Source organism: Gigantopelta aegis, chromosome 8 (genome assembly GCF_016097555.1).
Source record: "Gigantopelta aegis isolate Gae_Host chromosome 8, Gae_host_genome, whole genome shotgun sequence".
NCBI lineage: Eukaryota > Metazoa > Mollusca > Gastropoda > Neomphalida > Peltospiridae > Gigantopelta > Gigantopelta aegis.
The window spans coordinates 36,128,477-36,142,524 of record NC_054706.1 but is presented as its reverse complement, the minus strand read 5'-3'; the positions used below and the strand labels follow the sequence as shown (position 1 = coordinate 36,142,524).

General features: G+C 36.2%; 1 protein-coding gene across 1 annotated transcript; it reads right to left on the bottom strand.

The window, feature by feature from the left end:
• Positions 1 to 6,414: 6,414 nt before the first annotated feature.
• LOC121379959 (protein mono-ADP-ribosyltransferase PARP12-like) lies at positions 6,415 to 9,487 on the bottom strand. Its single transcript, XM_041508656.1, has 2 exons — positions 8,536 to 9,487; positions 6,415 to 7,631 (listed from the first exon to the last, which is right to left on the bottom strand). The coding sequence occupies exons 1-2, from the start codon at positions 9,412 to 9,414 to the stop codon at positions 7,590 to 7,592; spliced, it is 921 nt and encodes a 306-aa protein (XP_041364590.1). The 5' UTR covers positions 9,415 to 9,487; the 3' UTR covers positions 6,415 to 7,589.
• Between the last annotated feature and the right edge of the window lie 4,561 nt (positions 9,488 to 14,048).

Here is a 14,048-nt window from a genome sequence, read left to right as displayed (position 1 = left end):
TCAATATTAAAAAAAAAAATTACGCACGCATTTTCTTTACCCAATCAAAGACCCTGCAGCTTTCTGTTGGTCAACAAATGACATTTATTCAGGGCTCACCCTCGATAAAAAATAGCTCATTATTTCTTTAAATTAGCAATCTTTATGTTGCTTTGAACTGCTTGTTGTTGATTTCAGCTTGTAAAATACATAGCATAAGAATGCCGGATTCACGTTATTACAGCTATTCCATTTACGTCAAAAGTTTTTGATTAAAAATATTGAAATTTACGGTCTTTTTAAAGTCCAGCTAACCTCACAGTCTACAAATTTATATATATTATATAACAAATGTCATGATTATTGTAAACTAATTGTATTTAATGTACGTTTAACCGCAATTTGTATAAATACTGCATGTTCATTTCCCGCGATAGCGATATGCACGAGTGCGAAATTAACAAAGACAACGGAAATAAGCGAACGATAAATTATTGTGAATTAATGTCGGGCGCTTAACTAGGATTTCAAGACATACGACTGATTGCTCCTTGGTGATGTCCAGATGATCAGTGTCATACATCCAATGAAAAAACAGCACGATCGAAATCGATTACACTGTGACATATAGTTAACCTGACAATCATTTGTCTGTGACGCATAAGTGCAAGGGCTGTAAATAACTTTCGCTCGTTAGCATTCGCTTGATGCACGATCGGTCTTGGATCGATCCCCGTCGGTGGACCCATTGAGCTTTTTTTTCCAGCCAGTGCTCCACAACTGATGTAACAAAGGCCATGGGATGTACTGTCATGTTTGTGGGATGTTGCATATAAAATATCCTTTGCTGCTAATCAAAAAGAGTAGCCCATGAAGTTGAAACAAGCAGGTTTGCTCTCTCAATATGTGTGTGTGTACGCCATATAACCGTAAATAAAATGTGTTGAGTGTGTCATTACTAAAACATTTCCTTCATCTCTAAGGGTCATAATCATCAAGTGCATGTTGCTAAAACAGCTGCAATAGTCTCCCATTGATTGATATACCACCACCAGGATCTCGGAGGTGTACTGGTATTTCATTTGTGTTTAAACCAGAATATTAAACCAAAATGGGTGGGGGTGGAGGGATAAGATCTCCACTGACAGCAAGTGTGGAGTTTAATTTCTTCTGGTAGTCAAATACTCAAAGAAAAATACTACCAGTTCACTTTTCATCTCAACATCATCATCTGTTTGGCCAATCCTCAGGAATGTCTGTCTCTGTGTTCCAGGTTTATGACATTAAACATTTATATAATGTCATATTAAATGCTTTTATTTTACAATGGCTTGGTATTTCCCAGAAAAGAATAAGAGAAATGGGTTTCTAAAAAATCCCTTGTGATTCTAATATTCTATATAATAGAACTTACTATAGATAAAGAAAAAAAGATACAAAAAGAAGTATAACATTAATAATTCAAACAAAACTGAAAAAGTAAAATATTTATTGATGTATGCTAGAATAGTTAAGATTTGTTGAACATTATTTTAAAATCAGTTGATCACATTTTAGCTCATTAGTTTCTGAGTAACTGAACATGAGAAGTATACTAAAAAATAAAGCAATTAATAAATAATAAATATATAAACAATGCATGTTTTTAGGTACAATACTACAAACAACCAACAAAAATCAGATCTTACTGCACTACTAATACACAATGGAAGTCTATATCAGCAGATCTAACGAAACCCAATGTTAATGTGTATCCCATGGATCTTACTGCACTGCTACTACACAATGGAAGTCTATATCCGCAGATCTGATGAAACCCAATCTTAATGTGTACCCTGTGGATCTTACTGCACTGCTACTACACAATGGAAGTCTGTATCAGCAGATCTGATCTACCCAAATGTTAATGTGTATCCTATGGATCTTACTGCACTGCTATTACACAATGGAAGACTATATCAGCAGATCTGATCAACTCCAATGCTAATGGGTATCCTGTGGATCTTTGATTTGACCAATTAAAACACCACTAACATAGCTGCCAAAGGAGATGTATTCTGAATGATGAAGAGTTTCCCTGAAATGGTACTGGGTTGTTTGATATCTATCAATGTGGACCTCCAAAGTGGACTGGACAGGGAAATCTGATTTTTATGAGTATGCACAACATGTACAATTCAGTGATTCTATTATATATGTGTTCATATAACAAATATATTATTTTAATATACCATTAAAATTAATTATAATAATTTTAGGAAATAACAAAAAAGTGCATTTTATTGTCTGTAAAATTATCATTTTGATTCACTGATTACTGTTAAAATGGACCATGATACAATATTTAAGGTAAAAAAAAATCACTTTTTTTTCCCCCAGGATAAAAGTTGTGGATGTCAAACATTTGGTCACTGTAACATGTAGTCAAAGGAACCCACTAAAGGTTTCCATTAGCAGCCAGGGATCTTTCATGTGAATTTAACTGCAGGCAACTACAATCCTATGGACTATTCAAAGTGGGACTCACTCACACTCTCTCACTCACACACACACTCTCTCTCTCTCTCTCTCTCTCTCTCTCTCTCTCTCTCTCTCTCTCTCTCTCTCTCTCTCTCTCTCTCTCTCTGGGGAGGGACATAGCTTAGTGGCAAAATGCTCATTTGATGCATGGTCGGTTTGGGATCGATCCCCGTCGGTGGGCCCATTGGGTTATTTCTCGTTCCAGCCAGTGCACCACGACTGGTATATCAAAGGCCGTGCTATGTGGTATCCTGTCTGTGGGATGGTGCATATAAAAGATCCTTTGCTACTAATGGAAAAATATAGCGGGTTTTCTCTCTAAGACTATATGTCAAAACAAACTTTAACTCTCTCTCTTTGAGAAGGTCACCATACTGAAATATTGGAGGGGGGGGGGGGGGGAAGAGATAATTCAAAGAAGAATAGATGCGCATTTATTCCTGGGGAAAAAGGATTAACAAAGAAGAAGGTGATCATCATTTTAGTACATTCAGTAGATATCGAGTATATTCCCAATGGTATAGCATGACGATAATTTTTGAATTACCGGAATGCACGATTTTAAACGTCCGGAATGCACGATTTTAAACGTAAGTCATGCTTCAAAGAGTAAAATGTTTACGTTATTATGAATCACCCAATATATTCTTTTTGATTTTTTTTTTTAAAGGAAACATAAAATATCCCAGAAAATAATCCCTTATTTCAAATTCAAAATCCCATAGCAAAGCCACGGTGGTACACTGGTTTGTTTGTTTGTGGTACACTGGATAATGAAAGATGAATCAATGCACATACATTTAAAAGGGGTTGGGAACATTAGTCAAACTAAGCATTCAATGTATTCTATAACCTAACTCTGTCAAAACAAACAGAGGAACTTCATAGATCTTTTTGCAAATCTGTAAACCTGGCAAAAACAAGTGAAAATGTGATCGTATATGAACATTAAACTAAATATTCGACAGACATTAATCTGATTTTAAAAATGCTAATGTGGTCTGATAGTTAAAGCACTGGACACTTGTGGAAAACACCATCTCTACTGACTCATATAGGTATTGCATAACAGTGCAAAACCAAAATAACTACAGAATAAAAGCAAAATATCATACAGCAGAAACAAAGGCATACTAGATTCTAGTATTCATACAATTGTACATATATATGTGCATGGGTGTTCATGTGTTGAAGGATGGGAAGACACCTTATCTCCCCCCACCTAAAATATCTTTATTTAAATTTTTTAAAACGTACTGTGAAATTCTTTATGATCATACACACTTCATTGGGTAATTAAATTTGTGGATTGAAAAGGTAGAATAAAAAAAATGTGTATTAGAACAGTCCAGCCTGAACAGGATAAAGCAGATATCCAACATCATTAACTAGTTAATATCTTTATCCTGCAGACCATAAACATTAAGGCAAAAAACTATTATTTCTGTTATTTCAGCCACACTGTACGATGACCTAGAAGGAAGGAAGGAAATGTTTTATTTAACGATGCACTCAACACATTTTATTGTACGGTTATATGGCATCACACACATAGTTAAGGACCACACATATATTGAGAGGAAACTCACTATCACCACTTCATGGGCTACTCTTTTCGATTAGCAGCAAGGGATGCACCATCCCACAGACAGGATAGCACATGCCACGGCCTTTGATGTACCAGTCATGGCACACTGGATGGAGTGAGAAATAGCCCAATGGGCCCACTGACGGGGATCGATCTCAGACCGACCGTGCATTAAGTGAGCACTTTACCACTGGGCTACGTCCTGCCCCTATGACCTAGAGGTCAAATGAGTGATTCTGTAATGTAGCTATGCGTATGACTATAGGTTCCATTAGACCAAATCAATTCCTATTGCCGATAATGTTAACGTTTACTAATAAAACTGATATAAGCAGCGTTTCAACACACCCAGGAAGTACAGCAATAGAAAGTGTGGCACCTCACATCTAATCTAGCTGCAAGAAAATGGGGGGTCACGTATCATTTAAGAGATTTAATTTATGTTTTTAATAGCAACCGTCATTTTTGCAGAAAATTGCAGTTCCATTTTTGGGGGTACCCCGCATTAGTTTCAACCTCTGGTATATACTACATAACAACTGTATAACAAATAAAAGTGTATTTATTTATTGTCAATGGATAATAGTATTTGCACAAATAATCAATGTCACATATTACTACCAATCACACCCACAGCTGCTTTTACTCCGTAAATATTTGATGGTGCACGTCGAACTTTGACACGGTACTCTCTTCTTTGGTACTATGCAACCTATACTTGAGTGATGTCAAAAGTCATATCCTGCTAGTAGAACGATACGACTTTGCTTTATCCGTCATCATATTCTGTCAATAGAAACGGTGGTTGCAGGATAAATAGCAATTCATTTTTTTAAATTTTATTTTAGACAACAGGGCCCTGTTCCACAAAGCGATCTTGGCCCTAAGATCACCTTAAGTGCATAGCCTCTCAACCTGTTTTGGTGCCTGATGGTTATCACAAAATCTTCAAATATTATTTTACATATTTCTTAAAACAAAAACACTTAAAACACAGACATAGATTTCACAGAAAATAGGTCCGTACGCATAGATAATAAATTCATGAGCTAATTTTACATTTGAAATCATAAGTGTATAATAATCTAATTTACATCTGAAATCATAAGTGTATAATAATCTAATTTATATCTGAAATCATGTGTATATAATCTAATTTACATCTGAAATCATGTGTATATAATCTAATTTACATCTGAAATCATAAGTGTATAATAATCTAATTTATATCTGAAATCATGTGTATATAATCTAATTTACATCTGAAATCATGTGTATATAATCTAATTTACATCTGAAATCATAAGTGTATAATAATCTAATTTACATCTGAAATCATGTGTATAATAATCTAATTTACATCTGAAATCATAAGTGTATAATAATCTAATTTACATCAGAAATCATAAGTGTATAATAATCTAATTTACATTTGAAATCATAAATGTATATAATCTAATTTACATTTGAAATCATGTGTATATAATCTAATTTACATCAGAAATCATAAGTGTATAATAATCTAATTTACATTTGAAATCATGTGTATATAATCTAATTTACATCTGAAATCATAAATGTATATAATCTAATTTACATTTGAAATCATAAGTGTATAATAATCTAATTTACATTTGGCATCATAAGTGTATAATAATCTAATTTACATTTGGCATCATAAGTGTATATTAATCTAATTTACATCAGAAATCATGTTATATAATCTAATTTATATTTGAAATCATAAGTGTATGTAATCTAATTTGCATTTGAAATCATAAGTGTATATAATTATATTTACATCTGAAATCATAAATGTATATATCTAACATTTAAAATCATATTGTTATATGAAAGCATCAATCTTGAGTAAAATCATTTATAGTCCATCCCACAGGGATCGTTTTTTTTCATACTATGTAATTTTCTACAAGTTATTTATTTCCGAGCCGATTGATTTGTAAATTGCACACACAAATTGTATATTTTTGTTATTTTCCAAAACTCTTTTATAGGGCTTCTAGAATTTTTATAAAATTCACTAGCCATGGGATCAGTGATTTAAATTTCTTTACTAGCCACGATTAAAAATTCACTAGCCCTACTATACTATAAGTTAATAACATTTTTACTAATTACATGCAATAGTAATAATCAGATATGTTACCTAAACAGGGAGATGGAGATTAAAAACACTAACATTGGGGGTTGCGGTGGGGAAAGATATTCATATTTACAAAATAGATAACTGCAACATTTGACAAAAAATATTTTTAAAATTCACTAGCCGTCGGGCATGGCAATAGTATTTATCTACAAGCCCAATATTGAATATCACTAGCCATGGGAGTGGGGCTACCATAATCTAGAAGCCCTGACTTTTACTTTTCTTCTTACATCAAACCAAACTGAAATTATTTACTAAAAATCGATTAATACTAATTTTCTTCCCTTTGTTAAAATCAAATTGTGTGTTTTATTTACAATATAGATCCTATGATCTACTGATGGAGAGAAATGAAGGGATCAAGTTCAACGTATTGGTAGTGTATACAACGAATAGTACCCTGAACACTCTCATTATAATCAAAAGATAAAATTGAATTGTCCAACTTAAAAATTGTGATGTGGATTAAATGTTTTAAAACAAAATTAACGGAACCATATATGTGCAAATATCGTGAAAATAATTACCATGTCCATCTAAAATATTTTACATACTTACATATGTTCCTGTTAGGACACCTAACTAATTTCCTAATTATTAGTGGTGAAAGAGAAATAGAATTTTAAGAATGTATCTTTTTTAAATCGAAACTCCTACTGTGGTTCATTTCTTCTAGTGTTAAATAAAAAAACTGCAATCACATAATGTTGGAATGAATGATTCACAGCTAATCTCTAATTTATTTAATCTTTATTCCCTGGTGCAGTGTAAAACTAAGAATTCTTGGGCCTAATTCACAAAGCTCTCTTAGGCTCTACTAGACAACAAAGCATCCTCTTTGCAAGTTTTTAACATTGCACTGCGAGATCGCAAAGTTACGAGAATTTAGTGAATTAGGCCCCAGGTTCTAAACTTACGATCAGTTTACTTTACCAACAGGGTGATCTTGCAGAGTACATGAAGACACAGTCTTACTCATAGGTGATAAGATACTGCGGATACACCTGGTACAAATCAAAGATTACAAAGATTTTAGGATTTTCTACGTTGTCATCACAGCTGTCAAACAAATCACCATCTGGTTTAGAATCAATTTTTGGTGGTGGACGTACAAATGATTGGTTACCCTTTGAAAAGTCGCCCACCAAAGTTAGAGCGATGAACATCTTTCTACAGTTGCCAGTGTAACAATCAGAGTAACCTGCTTCGGTGGAAAAATAACTTCCTTTTCCGTATACGGTGCCTACAGCTTTCCTGGAGAACCGAAAGTCAAAACCTTGGTGACAGATCGCCTCGATGTTGTCAACGTGTGTCCCTTGGAACAACTGGCGTTCATCAACATCCTTCCTCAGTTTTCTCTTCATCTGTTCTCGTTTTCTGTAAGATAATAAATAAGTGTAACAGTATTTATTCATCCTTTACAAAATGAAAGCCAATATGAATAATCAGTCCCATATATATTTTTTCTGTCGTACAAATGTGGTTTATTCCCCCCTTACTAGAGATTGTGCCCCCCCCCCACCACTACAAATATCGTTCCTACGTCCCTGATTACTATGCTGAACTAGAGCTGCAACAAATAGACCATATACCAATCATTTCATACTAGCCATTTCGTACAATAGTTTATGGTCATTTCGTACTATGGTCATTTAATACCAAACATACAATTTTGTTTTTAAGCCCGGTGATCATTCTGATATCTCCAAGAACCTTCAGGTATGAAAACAATACTATACGTGATATCAACCTGTGTGGTGAATGACAATGGCTGAAATGAAAACAATACAATATGTGTACCAGACAACGTCCATGACTGGCCACTTATTTCCAGGTTTGAGTATAATGCACATTAGAAAAATATGTACAAATTATATCTTCCTCATTAATAATGTTAAATTGTTTTTACAACAATAAAAAAAATCACACACACGAAAAAACATTCAGCTGGTGACAAGTTGAAAGTATGCTAAAACAAGATATCCCATTTAGTAATGACGTCATTGGTCACAAGCACATGAATGAATGAATGTTAAATAACACCCCAGCACGTCACAAACACATGTGCAGGAATTTAGGCAGGGGTGTTTAGACTGTGAGAAGGTAAGTTTCTATAGGGGTTTGGGTCATGCTTCCCCATAAAATACTATTAAAAAAGAGAAAATTTGTTTTCAGCAGGTAGTTGGTTTTGACCCATGAAACCTACATCAATGTTTGATATTTTTGATGAAAAATATTGTTCCCTGTTAAATTGTATTATAGGTTAAATCTTTCCCATTACCGGAGGGCTTCGTTTTGTTCTAGGCCGTGGAACAGGCACTGCTGGGACTGCTGAAGGTGGTTGACACAGAGTTGGCGTGTACACCTCTTGTTCCCTGTCCGAGTCAGATGAAAAGCCGTCTGGTTGAGGTTGCGATGATCCGATGTTTGTAGATGTGTTATTTTTATAGAAGTTTTGAAGATCTTCTAGTATTACTTCAGGGTGTCGGTTCACATCAAAACCATAGTCCTCAAGGATGTCCATAACAGTTGGTTCTTCCAAGGAATGGTTTCTTCTACAGTCGGACCCAAACTTGCAGGTTCCTTCAAGAAAATGTCGACAAATGTGCAGGCTTCTACATCTCTTGTTGGAGCAGGTCTTTGATGTGTTGTAAAATTTACATGTATCGGGCATCGTGGTAGCATTTCTGCATTCATTCTGACACAGCAGATCTCTAAAATATTCTGCTTCGATAGATCCTGGATCAAGCATATGCGACATGAAAACCTTAAAATTATGCTGAGATGTAAAGTCATGACCGAATGCACATCCAGGACCAAAATGACAGCGACCAGACAGAAGAAAGAACTTGCAAATGTGTAGTCGGCCACATTCACCATTCTGACTTCGGCAACTTCCTTGTTTCTTGCAATGTTCAGCACAGGTCTCGATATCCGATATCACACGCACGTTAGACACATTTTTTCTTCTATGACGTACTGTATTTATGACGAAATTGCGTGGGAACGTTTCCAAGAAAATTAAAAGTGACTGGACATTAGGAATTTGTACACCTTGGTTCTTTGTGAGGTCCTGGTGTAACTGGTCAATGTTTAGCTGGCCCCCTTGCTTCAGTAGAACCATATTAATCAACCTTGCCAGATCTTTGTTTCCAGCCATTATGAAAGAAGGTGTATCCTTGTTCTTTAGATATCAATTGTCTACTTATGCCTGTTCACACTTGTAAATTATTATTTTTTTAGTAGTAATTTATAACACACCAAAAGCGAAAGTAGCGGAAAAAACCCTATTCTGTAATGCAATTTCCGCCGTTATTAAATTAGCACCATGTGTGTCTGTGATTAGTTTTCCTTCAGTATCTTTAGAGGTTCTCACCTTTGCAAAAAAAATCTTATTGTGAATTGTATCAATAATTGTTATTTTGATATATCACGTAAAGCCAATAGTTTTATCTATGAACCATTTATTTTTGTATTGTTTAAATATGTAAATCCCCATTATTACAAATTACGCCGGAATAGGGCGCTTTACTGTGTTAAAAGTTAGCATGCGGTGAGCGATGGAACTACATAACTGACATCATTGGGGAAAACGTGTGAACTGAAAAAACTAAACCTGTAATGATGTTTGGGACCACTCAAAATTGTTTGTCCACAGCAGTTAAGGTAAAATAAATAAAAAATAACAATAATAATGGTTAACCTTTTGATAGACAAATGTTGTTTCTTATACCGAAAACAATATTCTAAAACGTTTAAGATTAGTAAATATCTACATTTTCCGTAACCAGCCATGTGTTGCCCATCAGCCATGCCAATCTAATTAAAATTAGCTCCACTATTACATGTGGATCTAACAGCAGCCAGTTGGAGCTCATGTCCACCAATCAAAACCTTACTTGCAGAATCATGCCAGTGATTTAAAAATAATTTGAAAACATTCCGAATTATCTTGAGGGTATACGACATGTTTCGTGTGAATTACAAATGCCGTAAAACATGTTTTATTTTATAAAATAAATAATTTTTAATGTAAAATTGAAGATTGATAACCCATCCCGTACGTATTGGTATGGTTCGCTGTACTGCGGCCACTAAAATAGACTCGCCCGATATTTTTAGAATTTGTATGCTCCCAAATAACGTTATAAAAGGCGAAGTGTGATTGGTCAATATTTAAATTATTGGAGACTCGATTGTCCTACTCTTATATAACTAAAGGTAAAAATTAATCTTATGGCGCCCCTCACCCATCTGTCACCAATAGATGCTGTGCCCCTCTAGAGATTGTGCCTTCCATTCCAGATATCGTTCGTAGTGATATGAAACAGGGGGATTCTTACTGAACTCACAATAGGGAAAGGTTGAGTGCATTGTGAAGAACATCCATACAGATAGGTGCAACCATAAACCAAGTTTCATTGACTTAGGACTTATAGTTTATGATAAATTAATTTCTTACACACCCCTTGGTGACAAGATCATTATTTTTGTTGACTCGTACACATTTGTTAACAATTTCAAAATGTACGACAGCTGCTCTTAGGTGATGACCAGGTCACCAATGCCATACTATCCAATGAAAAAAACCTCAGCACGGTCGAAATTGATTACACTGTGACGTATAGTTAACCTGACAATCATTTGTCTGTGACGCATAAGTGCAAGGGCTGTAAATAACTTTGGCTCGTTAGATACATTTTAAAACAACTCCTTGTAAGATAAATGGTATCTAACGGCCACTCGTGTATTATTCTCTATGTCTTTCGGTGGCGTTGATAAAAAGGTTCCTTACCTTATAGAAAATAAAAAATCGGAAACGTTGCAATAATTCTGCAAATTGCCTTGAAAATGTTTTGAGCCGTAATTTCTATTTTTAATAACAAACCTATCATGATCCTATTACTATATGTGAAATTTCATTTTAAAAAATCGCATAAGAAAGGATGTCGGCAGACATCACACTTTCTATTTTTTAGTAACAGTAACCTTGACTTTTGACGCAGAGGCGAAACGGGAACTCTTTAAAGATATCATGATCTTTTTCATTTCAACTTATTTTCGTGCTTATATCCAATTAAAGGTAGGGTCAACTCAAACAAGAGCCGTATGTGTTGGAAAGATGCATACCCGGACCACCAACACATACTGACACTTTAACAAATGAAAAACGCGTAATTTTAGAGTCAATAAGAAATCATGATTATTCCTGCTAACTGGGGGCAGCCATTTTGTTTAATTTTTGTGACGTCCGGTGGTATAGCTTGGGGCGAAGTGACGTCAGCTCCGTCCAGCTTCTCTATGCACAGTGTAAACAAACGCTCTAATTTACGACAAGGCGCTTCGCTTTCATCAACCCGACTTGTAAAACAACATAAATGACTTGATAGTATAATAAACTATTTAACTAAATATATTCCAGGTTACATCAATAGAACGAAATGGAGTTATAGTATTTTTCTTTTTAAAAAATCCAAAGAAAAAATGCATACTATTAAAAAGGAAATATTAAATTAACCATCGCTGGATTTTTTGCGCCACTCCCCTAGTGGCACCAGCTATTAAACTATTACAACCCTTTGGCGTCACTTTTCAAGTGACGCCGGTTTGGGAAGTTATAATAACTTCCTAAACAACTAATAGGCTGTCAGCATTGGACTGAACTGCGGTTGGACACGGTGGGGGGTGGGGGTGATGGGATGCCGGGAGTTAGGGCATTCTTTGGGGCTATATGCGTAGGCGGTTCGGCCTTAGGTTTCGAGTAGGGCCGGCCTCCCCTCCCTCCCGACCCTCACCTGGTCACACCAATGTTTAAAATATGACTGGCAGCCCCTTTCCTCTTAACCTCCCATGGGCTTAATGAATATTGTTTAAGAATTATTATTAATATTAGACCAGCCCATCTAAATTTGCGCCGAAAATATATTATATTAATAATTTATATAGGATAGTAATGTTGATATGTTTCTTTAAGGGCGCAGCCAAACTTTTTTAACCCCAATTTCCCCCATTTTATACTTTTGGCGTTAATTTTCAAAATTTCCCCTATTTGTTAGGTTATCCCTGTCCCGAGTCAGACTCCCGATCCTATCGGAGGCCGGACTCGGGATAGGCGTGTTCGAAACCCTAGTGGTATATGGACACGTTAAATAAGTTACTAAGCTAAGCTAAGCATACTATTAGGCCTATTGGTAGGGCACGTTCAAGCAAAAACTACCACTCACGATACCCAAGTGATACTTTTCTTTTCTTTGAGACGACGTAATTGGTCAGTTTTGTGATTTTAGATGGGAAAGTCTACTTAATCAAGGGTTTTACAGAATTACTTACAGTAATAAAGCAGGGCGGTTGGTAATGTCCATTACGATTTGAGGTGTATCCGTGCTGTTATCACACAATACCCTGTGATCTTCATAAATGAGGCACGTCTTTTTAGTGTGTCTAGACACAGTGTCTGGGGACCGTCTGAACCACAGAAAGGCCACAGACAGAAAAGACCAATTAACTAAGAAAACACTCCGATTATTGTTTCAGTACTTGGGTTAATTTATGTACGAAACATAATACATTTATTTCAACACTTTGACAATGGTGGTTTATTTTGTATTGAAAAATAATATATAATTGGTGTTGGCTTACTAGGATGTATTACGTAAACACCAGCTCACCAGAGGGCGTATTAACTGGGATGGTACAAAATGGCTGCGCCCGTTATATATAATAGCCGTCACATTTAACCGTTTTATTAATTAACTATACGATTATACTTGTTGATATTAAGCAATAATGTGCATTATATATTGTTGAATATTCATGCCAGGCCAAATGCCTTAATTGTCCCCTCCTTTAAGGTTCAAGCACACTATCATGGCCACACACCTCAGTTATCTGGACTCTGTCTGTCCAGGACAGTGGGTTAGTTGTTAATTGTTAGTGATTAGTGAGAGAGAAGGGGGTGTAGTGGTCTTACACTTGCCCATTGAGTCGATAAAACTCGCTCTGGGTGGGAGCCGGTACCTACCAGCCTTATGTCCGATGGCTTAACCACACCACCACCGGCGAGGCCGGTATCATGATCCTATTCCTATAAATGTAAAATTTCACGAACGTGCATATATGACGCCGCACTCCGTGATGGTTTCACCGGCCTCGGTGGCGTCGTGGTAGGCCATCGGTCTACAGGCTGGTAGGTACTGGGTTCGGATCCCAGTCGAGGCATGGGATTTTTAATCCAGATACCGACTCCAAAGCCTGAGTGTGTGCTCCGCAAGGCTCAATGGGTAGATGTAAACCACTTGCACCGACCAGTGATCCATAACTGGTTCAACAAAGGCCATGGTTTGTGCTATCCTGCCTGTGGGAAGCGCAAATAAAAGATCCCTTGCTGCTAATCGGAAAGAGTAGCCCATGTAGTGGCGACAGCGGGTTTCCTCTCAAAATCTGTGTGGTCCTTAACCATATGTCTGACGCCATATAACTGTAAATAAAATGTGTTGAATGCGTCATGTAGAGACTCAACGCGAACAACCGTGGCGTTCTGCAGAATGGCCGTTATACGAGTCACGAAAAAAACAAGTCGACAGTCAGATGGAGAAATGACGTAGAGGCAAGGAATCTCGCTAAAAAAGAATCCATCCTGGTGGTGCAGGCTGTCGAAACGAGAAGCGTTCCAGCGTTCAATCAGTTCCAATGGCCGCATACATCCCAGTAGAAAACTTCATTTCGCTGACAAAAACAACGAAATGAAGGACCCCCAAGTCGAGCACACGAAAGCACGTGCAGTGTGCACAAGCG

Excerpts from the sequence above, each read along its gene's own strand:
- LOC121379959 (XM_041508656.1), bottom strand. The coding sequence starts at position 9,414 with ATGGCTGGAAACAAAGATCTGGCAAGGTTGATTAATATGGTTCTACTG. Across the intron at positions 7,632-8,535 it reads GAACAAAACGAAGCCCTCCG|AAAACGAGAACAGATGAAGA; the intron begins GTAATGGGAAAG and ends ATTATCTTACAG.